Genomic DNA, 12752 nt, shown 5'->3' with positions numbered 1-12752 from the left:
GATACTTGCAGCACCCGGAAGCCTCCCTGAGTACAAATACCCAGGGGATGGAAAGGAAAGTGACTTGAAAGGAAATGTTGCTCCAAGAGCCCGTTCTCATCAGCCTGCGAGAGGAGGGCCGTTTCCAGCGACCTGGAGGGATTGGGATGGCCTCCCAGAGCAGAACTCAGCACGTGGAACAAAGACGTGCAAACAGCAGCAGTCTTTATAGCGTCAAATAAATAAATACACTTGAAAACACGACATGTATTTATAAAACTGGCCTAGGACAGTGGGATTCAGGGGCACAGGGGCTGGTTTTAACTCTACTGTTTTAGTGATCAACACATACATGGAATGGTCTGGAAGATAAATTTAGTTAAAAGGCACGGGCTATGATCGACTTTCTCCTTATTGGTGTTAGAAGTTAATTGTCCAAATTAGCTGTTCATTGAGGGTTCAAGTTAGTGGAAACTCTTTGGGAGGTGGGGCTTTAATTTTGGATCAGCTGATGTTAATACTGTCAACTCATTTGTCATCTTAATTAGCAGTCGCCTGTCGGTCTTAGACCTCATCCGCAGCGCAGGCTCGGACGCGTCTCCCTCAGACATAGCTCTCCAGTGAGCAGATGGTCAGGGGGCCTGTGTTCGTGCCTTCATTTGGGAGGCAAGGGGAAAATATAGGTCTGAGTGCTTCTTGGAAAGACTCTGGAGGGAAGCTGTAGATGAGAGTCTTATCTGTCACATTGTAGAATGCTATGTGTCCAGACTCGTAGTCTAAGAACACACCAACCTTATGCACTGGCTCTCTGACATGTTGGCCTTTTAAAGGGGAAGAGACCCAGAGGCTATAATCATCTCCAATTTTTAAGCCTATGAGTGAGAAGAGGTCCCCGGGTGGCCTCGGCAGGTTCCCCTTCCTGCTCACGGAGTCCTTACAGAGGCCCACTTCCCACTCCGTCTTGTTGCCGACTTCCACCTCCCAGTAGTGCCTCCCGCAGCTGAAGCTCTGAGCACCCAGCACGGTGGCAGACTGGTCGAATCTCTCGGGGCTGTCAGGTAAGTTCTGTCGGATGCCGCCGTATCTCACACTCTTCAGATCCTCCGACAAGGCGAGGTAGGCGTTGGCTGTGGCTGGATCCAGAGTTATATCCGCTGCAAGAAGAGGAAAGAATGAGTCCTCATGTGCATTCTTGAATCCCTCCCCCCTCCATATACGTGGAATTTAAGTTAAATGCTTAGTGCTCAGTCCTTCTTTCTGAAATATAATTTAGTGAGCATGGTGGGGATTTTTGTTTTTAGAAAACAATCTCTGAGCTCTTCTTTCATTTTCTCATAAAAGAGAGAGTGAACTTCTCAAAGGAAACAGAAGACAGTTGTGTGGGAAGGGATGTTTAAGCTGTCTGAGAGGGAGAGAGGGCTTTCTGGCAATGAGACGGAGGCTGTTCCGTTCCCAAGACAGGGTTAGCACTCAGAGTCATAGATCTACCCAGGGGAGAGTCAGGACCCTTCGTCATCTGTATTCGCTCCAGCCAAGGCTGGTTTTGGTTCTTCAGTCTCCGGGGGAGAGAAATATAGGCAGATGTCATTTACTGAACTACTTAGGTGCCAAGCATCTTCTGTACATTATCTCGTTTAATCATGGAAAGTAATTAAGTTTTTATTAAAAATAATTTAATAAGGCCCTGGTTCTTTGGCTCAGTGGTAGAGCATTGGCTTGGTTGTAGAAGTCCCAGGTTCAATTCCCAGTCAAGGCACTAAGGAGAAGCAACCATCTGTTTCTTCACCCCTCCCCTTACTCCCATCTCTCTCTCTCTCTTCCCCTCCCACAGCCGTGGCTCAAATGGTTTGAGCAAGTTGGCCCTAGGAGCTGTGGATGGCTCCATGGCTTTGCCTCAGGTGCTAAAATAGGTCAGTTGCCGAGCAACAGAGCAGTGGTCCCCAAATGGGCAGAATATCACAGGTAGAGGGCTTGCCAGTGGATCCTGGTTGGGGCACATGCAGATTATGTCTGTCTGCCTCCCTGCCTCTCACTTAATAAAAAAATAATTTAATATAAATTATTAAAATTTTAATTAAAAAATTTCACTCTTATTAAAGAGAAAACTTAGGTTCCTAAAAGTAAGAAAGTTGGACCAAGATGACAAAGTTACTGAGTGCTGGGATAGCAACTCCTAATCAGCACTTGTCATTACGTCATGCTACCTGCAGCTTCATAGGAGTTAGTGCAACCCCCAGTGACACCGGAAAGACCCCTTTCTCACTCTCTTGAAATGATGTCACAGAAGAGCCTTCCAACTTTCACTGACTCTTCAGATAAGATTAGGTCCCTTTACCACACAATTTATACTTCACTGATAAATCAAATTCCAATCATCCTTAATGTGATTAGTGTCCACCTCCTCAATTTCACTGCAAGTTCTACAAAAGCAAAGGCAAGTTTGTCTTCTTGGCCATTGTAACTATTCTCAGGGCCCAACAGCATAGTAGTAGATGCACAGTAGGCACTTATTAAATATCCGCTAAGTCCACAGTTGATTAGGCTTTTCTCTGAAAGTCATATTATCAAGATAAAAATTAGTGACGTCACGGAAATGGCGCCGTGAGAAGCGCGTCCGACAGCTCTCCCCTAAATCACAACAAATTTATCAACTAGAAACAGAAAAATTTATCCTCGGAGCATTCCGGAGTTCCACACAAACTGAAAGCAAAAGGACTGTTATCACTTGAATCTGAGAGACGAGGGTGTGGAGGAAGCTACCGCAGCAGCGACGCTCATTCAAGCCGCGAGGGAGTGCGCCTGCGTGCTATCAATAAGACCACCCTCAGATGCCGATAAGAAAGAGGAAATTGAATATTATGGATACAAAAGAAAGAGAGGTAACACAAATAGATGTGGAAAAATCTATGGAGAAAAGACTTAACATATTGGAAGCCTTGGAGCTAAATGACAGAGAATTTAAAATAGAAATCTTAAAAATACTCAGAGATATACAAGAAAACACAGAAAGGCAATATAGGGAGATCAGAAAACAACTCAATGAACACAAAGAATATATTACCAAGGAAATTGAAACTATAAAAACAAATCAAACAGAAATGAAAAACTCAATTCACGAGCTGAAAAACGAGGTAACAAGCTTAGCTAACAGAACAGCCCAGATTGAAGATAGGATTAGTGAAATAGAAGAAAAACAACTTGAGGCACAACAGAGAGAAGAAGAAAGAGACTCAAAAATAATAAAAAATGAGAAAGCCCTACAGGAATTGTCTGACTCCATCAGAAAGAATAACATAAGAATAATAGGTATATCAGAGGGAGAAGAGAAAGAATATGGAATGGAGAATATACTCAAACAAATAATAGACGAGAACTTCCCAAGCCTGTGGAAGGAACTAAAGCCTCAAATTCAAGAAGCAAACAGAACACCAAGTTTTCTTAACCCCAACAAACCCACTCCAAGGCACATCATAATAAAGATGACACAAACCAATGACAAAGAAAAAATTCTCAAGGCAGCCAGGGAAAAGAAGAGTACAACTATAAAGGAAGGCCTATTAGATTATCATCAGATTTCTCAGCAGAAACTCTACAAGCTAGAAGATAGTGGACCCCAATATTTAAAGCCCTGAAAGAGAGGAACTTTCAGCCAAGAATACTATACCCATCAAAGCTATCCTTCAAGTATGAAGGAGATATAAAAACATTCACAAATACAGAAAAGATGAGAGAATTTATCAACAGAAAGCCCCCATTCCAGGAAATACTAAGGGGGGTTTTCCAACCAGATTCAAAGAACAAAAGAAAACAACACCACAAGTAACAGCTCCACCAAGAACACAATAAAACCAAACTTAAACTGTGACAACAAAGGAAAAAAAGGGGGGAGAGGATGGAGATTAACAGTAGCAAAGGATGATGAAGTGCAGAAATACTTATAAGATAGGGTACTACAATGAATATGGTAGGTACCCTTTTCATTACTTAATGGTAACCACCCTTAAAAAAATCACCACAAAAACACTTGACTTAAAAAAGGTAGCAACAGAGGAAAGAAGTATGGAACACAAACAAACAAAAACAAATGATAGAAAAACAAAAGAGAAGAATGAAACTAGATACAAAACTAACAGAAAGCAATTTATAAAATGGCAGTAGGGAACCCACAAGTGTCAATAATTACACTAAATGTAAATGGATTAAACTTACCAATAAAAAGACACAGAGTAGCAGAATGGATTAAAAAAGAAAATCCAACTATATGCTGCCTACAAGAAACACATCTAAGCAACAAGGATAAAAACAAATTCAAAGTGAAAGGCTGGAAAACAATACTCCAAGCAAACAACACCCAAAAAAAAGCAGGTGTAGCAATACTCATATCTAATAATGCTGACTACAAGACAGAAAAAGTACTCAGAGACAAAAATGGTCATTTCATAATGATTAAGGGGAAGTTGAATCAAGAAGACATAACAATCCTTAATATATATGCACCAAACCAAGGAGCACCAAAATATATAAGACAGCTACTTATTGACCTTAAAACAAAAACTAACAAAAATACAATCATACTTGGAGACCTCAATACACCGCTGACGGCTCTAGATCGGTCATCCAAACAGAGAATCAATAAAGATATAGTGGCCTTAAACGAAATACTAGAACACCTGGATATGATAGACATCTACAGGACACTTCATCCCAAAGCGACAGAGTATACATTTTTCTCTAGTGTACATGGAACATTCTCAAGAATTGACCATATGTTGGGCCACAAAGACAATATCAGCAAATTTAGAAAAATTGAAATTGTACCAAGCATATTTTCTGATCATAAAGCCTTGAAACTAGAATTCAACTGCAAAAAAGAGGGGGAAAAACCCACAAAAATGTGGAAACTAAACAACATACTTCTAAAAAATGAATGGGTCAAAGAAGAAATAAGCGCAGAAATCAAAAGATATATACAGACAAATGAAAATGAAAATACGACATATCAGAATCTCTGGGATGCAGCAAAAGCAGTAATAAGAGGAAAGTTCATATCACTTCAGGCCTATATGAACAAACAAGAGAGAGCCGAAGTAAACCACTTAACTTCACACCTTAAGGAACTAGAAAAAGAAGAACAAAGACAACCCAAAACCAGCCGAAGAAAGGAGATAATAAAAATCAGAGCAGAAATAAATGAAATAGAGAACAGAAAAACTATAGAAAAAATCAATAAAACAAGGAGCTGGTTCTTTGAAAAGATCAACAAAATTGACAAACCCTTGGCAAGACTCACCAAGGAAAAAAGACACAGGACTCAAATAAATAAAATCCAAAATGAAAGAGGAGAGATCACCACAGACATCATAGAAATACAAAGAATTATTGTAGAATACTATGAAAAATTATATGCCACCAAATACAACAATCTAGAAGAAATGGATAAATTCCTAGAACAATACAACCTTCCTAGACTGAGTCATGAAGAAGCAGAAAGCCTAAACAGACCAATCAGCAGGGAGGAAATAGAAAAAACTATTAAAAATCTCCCCAAAAATAAAAGTCCAGGCCCAGACGGTTATACTAGTGAATTCTATCAAACATTCAAAGAAGACTTGGTTCCTATTCTACTCAAAGTCTTCCAAAAAATTGAAGAAGAAGCAATACTTCCAAACACATTTTATGAGGCCAACATAACCCTCATACCAAAACCTGGCAAGGATGGCACAAAGAAAGAAAACTACAGACCAATATCTCTAATGAATACAGATGCTAAAATACTAAACAAAATACTGGCAAACCGAATACAACAACATATTAAAAAAATAATACATCATGATCAGTGGGATTCATCCCAGAATCTCAAGAATGGTTCAACATACGCAAAACGGTTAACGTAATACACCATATCAACAAAACAAAGAACAAAAACCACATGATCTTATCAATAGATGCAGAAAAGGCTTTTGATAAAATACAACACAATTTTATGTTTAAGACTCTCAACAAAATGGGTATAGAAGGAAAATATCTCAACATGATAAAGGCCATATATGATAAACCATCAGCCAACATCCTATTAAACGGCATAAAACTGAGGACTTTCTACCTTAAATCAGGAACAAGACAGGGTTGTCCCCTCTCTCCATTCTTATTCAACGTGGTGCTAGAAGTTCTGGCCAGAGCAATCAGACAAGACAAAGAAATAAAAGGCATCCATATCGGAAAAGAAGAAGTAAAGCTATCACTTTTTGCTGATGATATGATCCTATACATCAAAAACCCGAAGGACTCCACAAAAAGATTATTAGAAACAATAAACCAATACAGTAAGGTCGCAGGATACAAAATTAACATACAAAAGTCCATAGCCTTTCTATATGCCAACAATGAAATATTAGAAAACGAACTCAAAAAAATAATCCCCTTCACGATTGCAACAAAAAAAATAAAATACCTAGGAATAAACATAACAAAGAACGTAAAGGACCTATATAATGAAAATTACAAAGCATTGTTAAGGGAAATCGAAAAAGATACAATGAGATGGAAAAATATTCCTTCTTCTTGGATAGGAAGAATAAATATAATCAAAATGGCCATATTACCCAAAGCAATATACAAATTTAATGCAATTCCCATCAAAATCCCTATGAGATTTTTTAAAGAAATGGAGCAAAAAATCATCAGATTTATATGGAACTATAAAAAACCCCGAATAGCCAAAACAATCCTAAGGAAAAAGAATGAAGCTGGGGGCATTACAATACCTGACTTTAAACTATATTATAGGGCCACGATAATCAAAACAGCATGGTATTGGCAAAAAAATAGACACTCAGACCAATGGAACAGAATAGAAAGCCCAGAAATAAAACCACATATATATGGTCAAATAATCTTTGATAAAGGGGCCAACAACACACAATGGAGAAAAGAAAGCCTCTTCAACAAATGGTGTTGGGAAAACTGGAAAGCCACATGCAAAAGAATGAAACTCGACTACAGCCTGTCCCCGTGTACTAAAATTAATTCAAAATAGATCAAAGACCTAAATATAAGACCTGAAACAATAAAGTACATAGAAGAAGACATAGGTACTAAAATCATGGACCTGGGTTTTAAAGAACATTTTATGAACTTGACTCCAATGGCAAGAGAAGTGAAGGCAAAGATAAATGAATGGGACTACATCAGAATTAAAAGTTTTTGCTCAGCAAGAGAAACTGATATCAAAATAAACAGACAACCAACTATATGGGAACGGATATTTTCAAACGACAGCTCAGATAAGGGCCTAATATCCAAAATTTACAAAGAACTCATAAAACTCAACAACAAACAAACAAACAATCCAATAAAAAAATGGGAAGAGGACATGAACAGACACTTCTCCCAGGAAGAGATACAAATGGCCAACAGATATATGAAAAGATGCTCAGCTTCATTAGTTATTAGAGAAATGCAAATCAAAACTACAATGAGATACCACCTCACTCCTGTTAGATTAGCTATTATCAACAAGACGGGTAATAGCAAATGTTGGAGAGGCTGTGGAGAAAAAGGAACCCTCATTCACTGTTGGTGGGACTGTAAAGTAGTACAACCATTATGGAGGAAAGTATGGTGGTTCCTCAAAAAACTGCAAATAGAACTACCTTATGACCCAGCAATCCCTCTACTGGGTATATACCCCAAAACCTCAGAAACATTGATACGTGAAGACACATGTAGCCCCATGTTCATTGCAGCACTGTTCACAGTGGCCAAGACATGGAAACAACCAAAAAGCCCTTCAATAGAAGACTGGATAAAGAAGATGTGGCACATATACACTATGGAATACTACTCAGCCATAAGAAATGATGACATCAGATCATTTACAGCAAAATGGTGGGATCTTGATAACATTATAAGGAGTGAAATAAGTAAATCAGAAAAAAACAAGAACTACATGATTCCATACATTGGTGGAACATAAAAATGAGACTAAGAGACATGGACAAGAGTGTGGTGGTTACCAAGGGTGGGGGGGGAGGGAGGACATGGGAGGGAGGGAGGGAGAGAGTTAGGGGGAGGGGGAGGGGCACAGAGAACTAGATAGAGGGTGACGGAGGACAATCTGACTTTGGGCGAGGGGTTTGCAACATAATTTGATGACAAAATAACCTAGACATGTTTCCTTTGAATATATGTACCCTGATTTATTAATGTCATCCCATTACCATTAATAAAAATTTATTAAAAAAAAAAAAAAAAAAGATAAAAATTGAGAATCAATGCTGACCTCTCTTATTCTTAGCCAGCCCAAAAATCTGGAATATTCTAAAAAAATAGTTCTTTAAATGGTCCCTCCCTGGGACTTCAGTTGGTTAGCTCTTGTCCTAACGAAGACAGAGGTGGAAGTGCAGAAACCCTTTGGAGGTGTGAGCATGTGCAAGAGGATAAGCCTGCAAACAGAACAATGAAAACCAACCAACAAAGGAAGGACCGGGACTCCTCAGAAAGCAAAGCCAGGCAGACACCAATCCAGTCTCAGTGCTCCTGTCTGCTCCGGCAGTGGTGCTCTGGGACCCAGCGGTCCCTGCTGTGTCCTGCTGGCTCAGGAGCCCTCCTGAGGGCCTGGCTCCCAGATGCTGGTATTCTGTTAGGAGCTGCCTAAGGGCTGAGTTCTGCATCCCTTTATATGCACTGAAGTTAACCCTGGAAAGTGCTGGAGGTTTGACAAACCAGGCTGACTTACTGCTGAATTTTCTTAGCATCTCCATCATCCCAGTGATGCGGCATAGACTCAGTTCTGTGCTGGTAGCCTCTGGACACTGCAGCAAGAACGGGTCACTCCTACAAGAGGGCAGACAGTCACTCCGTCTCCTCCGCACAGACCACATGGCCTGCTTCAGCTAAATTTGCCCCAGCAGCATGGACACTCTCATCCCCACTCTGTCCCCAACTTGTTTCATCAGCATGGCATCCCTGTAGCTGACATCACTGAGCACCGGATGGAAACCTACCTTTCCAATGTTTCTTTCACCTCCTAAGGGGATAAAGAAGAGAAGGTTAGTATTTGTGAGCTTTGACCCTCAGTGAACACTGAATACATTTGGATGTAGTCCTCTGTAAATCTCACCCCACCCACTTTCCACAGCCCTTGCACTCCTGGAGTGGGAGGACATGTGGTGGGGAAAAATACCCCCTGCATCTTCTGGGGGGAGTTCTTGTGGACATGAGTTGTTTCTCAGATGACTAGCGACCACTTTGTCCCTTCCTGTTTCTCATACCATCATTTTGTACAGAGAATGTACGGCTGACAAAAGAACCAGAATGTTGGCTTCATTATCCAACATCTCAGGGAGCCAGAAATAACCACAGGAAGGTAGCCAGTGAGGGATGAGACTGAACCCATGTACCGTTGCAATGAGTTCTTGGAAAAGCATGAAATTACGTGGTAACATTTTGAAGCTTCAGTTCAGGAAAGAGAGCTGAAACTGGAGTTGGCTCACATAGCCTGTGCTTGAGAAGGTCTGGAGAATGCAGTAGCAGCCCAGGACAGCAGTAGGACCCAGATGGCGAGGAATGTGGGCTCAGGCCAGAGATACCAGGGTTCTGCCACCCACTCGCTATTTGACAGGAAAATTACCTAACTGCTCTAGGTTTGAGGTTCTAAACGAAAGCTACTTTATGTACCCATTTTGGAAAACAATCTCCTATAGTACATATCCTAATGTATTTAACTTCACCTCATCTTTGTGAAGATATTTAATGTGGCCAACGCGCAGTCCGTGCTCACTAAACTTAAAATATTTGACAAAGCTGAGGCTGCAGAGGTGCAGGCACGGACGAAATTAGAGTCCTCATCAAGCTTGGTTCAGATGAATAGACTTCTGTGTTGTTGTTTTTTTATCTCTTCAAGACTTTATTTATATTATATAGAATGTTAATCTTTAGGGAAACTATTTTGGGATCAGAACTTAGTTTTTTTTTTAGGTAAGTAAGAAAACATTATTTTGTATAATTTGAAATATTATGTGTTACTACATAATTTTCCATTAATTTTCCCAATATTCTTACCTGGAAAGACTCCAGCATTGAGTTCCGACACATGGACTCGATCTGAACGATCATCTTGCCGAGTCCCCTGACTTGCTGGGTGAGCTTGATCTCATTCTCCCTCAGTTTCCTCAGGTTCTCTCTTTCCTCCTTTTCCAGTAACTGGAGATGCAGCTGCTCCTCCTCCTTCAGGAACTGGTGCATTTTTATGTATTCTAACACAACCACCTGCTTACAATTCTTTGTCTCTTCCTGTCACACACACACACACACACACACACACAAATGATACAGTAAGGTTAGTAACAGAATGTGATTTTTCACCCATAAAAAGACTTAGAGTTTCACTGTGACAATTCTTGAAATTAGACATGTAACATATATTCTATTAACTAACTGGATGAATAATTTGATATTTGAGGTGTGTGTAATACAGATACAGCAGTAAAGATCATCAAAATTTCTATTCCCAAGAGGATGTCATTCTAATGGAGAATAAAGCAAAACCAAAATAAGCAAAACATATTCAACAGGTTGTAATCAGAATCATTATAAAATATAAAACAATATAAAATAAGGACAAAATTCTAAAAATGTGAAATTTATTCAACAAATATTTATTCCATAAAGAGTAGGCATTGGATCACATACTAGAAATAGAAATGTACATTACAAATACCCCCATGTTAGAATTCGAAGTTTACTAGGAGAATAGAACACACATAGATTTTTAAAATATCTAAACATTTAGTTCTTCACTTTGCTTGACAGCTCAAATTTAACTGTGACTAACCACAAGCATTTTTTTAGGTATACTCTTTCTAACGACTATTTTACCTTTATTTCTCTTGGGGTTTTTTTGTTTGTTTGTTTGTTTGTTTTTAGTGAAAGAAGAAGGGAGAGAAAGAGACGGGAACATCAAGCTATTCCTGTATGTGCCCCGGCTGGGGATCGAACTGGCAACCTCTGTACTTCCAGATGATGCTGTAACCAACCAAGCTATCCAGCCAGGGCACTCTTGCTCTTTATTTGTTTTTATTTGCACTTCCTTTTTGGCCCCAAAGAATTTGAGATATTCTTTCCATTGATTTCCATTTTTATGTTATCTATATATAAGTTGTATTTTAAGTAACTATAATAAGAGCTCAAGTCGAAGTAGCCTCTGAGTCATTCAGGGGCACCACAGAGAAAATACAAAACAGAACAAAGAAAGCACTGGCCTGGGGATGGGGAAGTTGAGCTGAGTCTTGAATTCCCAGATGGACAAGCAAGGTAGGCAGTCCCGAGCAAGGATACTGCATACTGTAGATTGAGACTGGAAATCTTTGCCTTATTTCCCTAACATTTTATATAGTATCTCTTTAAATTCCTACCCACACACACACACCATAGAATCATATACAATATGCAAAAGTAAGACATTACAGACCTTACATAACATCACTCTCTCCTTCTCGTGGGTTAATATAACCTGAGTTTCCTTTTTCTTTTTACGCAAAAGATTTAGGACTTCCTGGAGTCTCTCCTGCAATAGAAACAAACATTCTTGGCAAGTGAGCAGTGCAGCAGGTCGTGAAGGGGTCTTAAGGACCAATACCAACAGGGTGAGTGGGACGATAAGAGAGAGAGTAAAGCAGGGTCCAAGCTAAGTTTGTGGCCTGTGCCTGGACACCAGAGCTGGCCCCGAGAGACAATATTATGGGCATTGAGTGAGGGGCCCGATCTGTGTTGTGGGGATTTCCATAGGGCAGCAGATCTTACTTTGTCGTGCTCCTCAGCCTCACTCGAGAGATACACTCTGTTTATTCCATGACTCTGGCTGGAGAAAGCGTTTTCATCCTGCTCATTATCAGGGGACAGCTCAGTGGCTGCCAGCATTCTCCCATAGGGGACTTGTTTGTCCTCACTCTGCAGCACCTGAGACCTGAGTTGCTTGCCGATGCCAGCCAACCTTCCCAAACGCTCATTGGCCTGGAAATGAGGGGCCCCCAAGGTCCTCCAGCACTCAGGACATGACAGAGGAGTGTTATGTTCCTCCCAGCTCCTCAGGAGACACAGCAGACAGAAGCTGTGCCCACATTCAGTGGTCACTGGGCTGGTGAAATAATCCAAGCAGATGAAGCAGGTCAGTTCTTCCCTGAGATTCTCCATCAGGTCTACTGTAGACATTTTCTCTAAGAAGGACATCAGAGCAAGCTCATGCTTCTAGTGTGGAATTAGTGAACGCCAGTCTGAGGTTCTGCAGTTTTGAGTAACAAGTGAGTGACCAGTTGCTATGTTGTTAGTCCAGAAACTCTTACTCTTCTCTGGGTATGATTTCACCAGTTGACACATACTCTCCCAACACAAAGCCAATTGTGACTTAATGTGGAACTCCTGCACATTGGTTCATCAACCCCAATCTTTTAAGGACTCTCTCACTGTGTAAGCTACATGCTGGAACTGAGGATACTCGCTCCTAACAGAGTTCTCATTTTAAGAGCACAGAAACTGTGTACAATGACCACTGAGATTGATTGATGCTAATTTTTATAAATTCACTATGCCATGTTCTCATGAGTTAGTTCTTGTCTTGGCCTACCCTCCACATACTGTGTGTCAGAAAGGGAGACCCTAAATGCTCTTTCTCAGAGTCTAACCAGTTCTGCCCTCCCACTAAGTTCATCATACCTTATTTCTATTGTTATGTTGTCACTCTCTACCTTGGCAACCTCCAATGGATCTCCATCACT

The 12752-nt window shown here is 40.3% G+C and overlaps 1 protein-coding gene across 1 annotated transcript; it reads right to left on the bottom strand.

Moving 5' to 3' along the window:
• Positions 1-582: 582 nt before the first annotated feature.
• On the bottom strand, positions 583-12207 carry TRIML1 (tripartite motif family like 1). Its single transcript, XM_066237334.1, has 6 exons — positions 11782-12207; positions 11450-11545; positions 10042-10272; positions 8985-9007; positions 8717-8814; positions 583-1133 (listed from the first exon to the last, which is right to left on the bottom strand). The coding sequence occupies exons 1-6, from the start codon at positions 12205-12207 to the stop codon at positions 583-585; spliced, it is 1425 nt and encodes a 474-aa protein (XP_066093431.1).
• Between the last annotated feature and the right edge of the window lie 545 nt (positions 12208-12752).

Source organism: Saccopteryx bilineata, chromosome 6, assembly GCF_036850765.1.
Source record: "Saccopteryx bilineata isolate mSacBil1 chromosome 6, mSacBil1_pri_phased_curated, whole genome shotgun sequence".
NCBI classification, from domain to species: Eukaryota; Metazoa; Chordata; class Mammalia; order Chiroptera; family Emballonuridae; genus Saccopteryx; species Saccopteryx bilineata.
The sequence above is the reverse complement of the archived record's forward strand: the minus strand, read 5'-3'. Positions and strand labels throughout refer to the sequence as shown.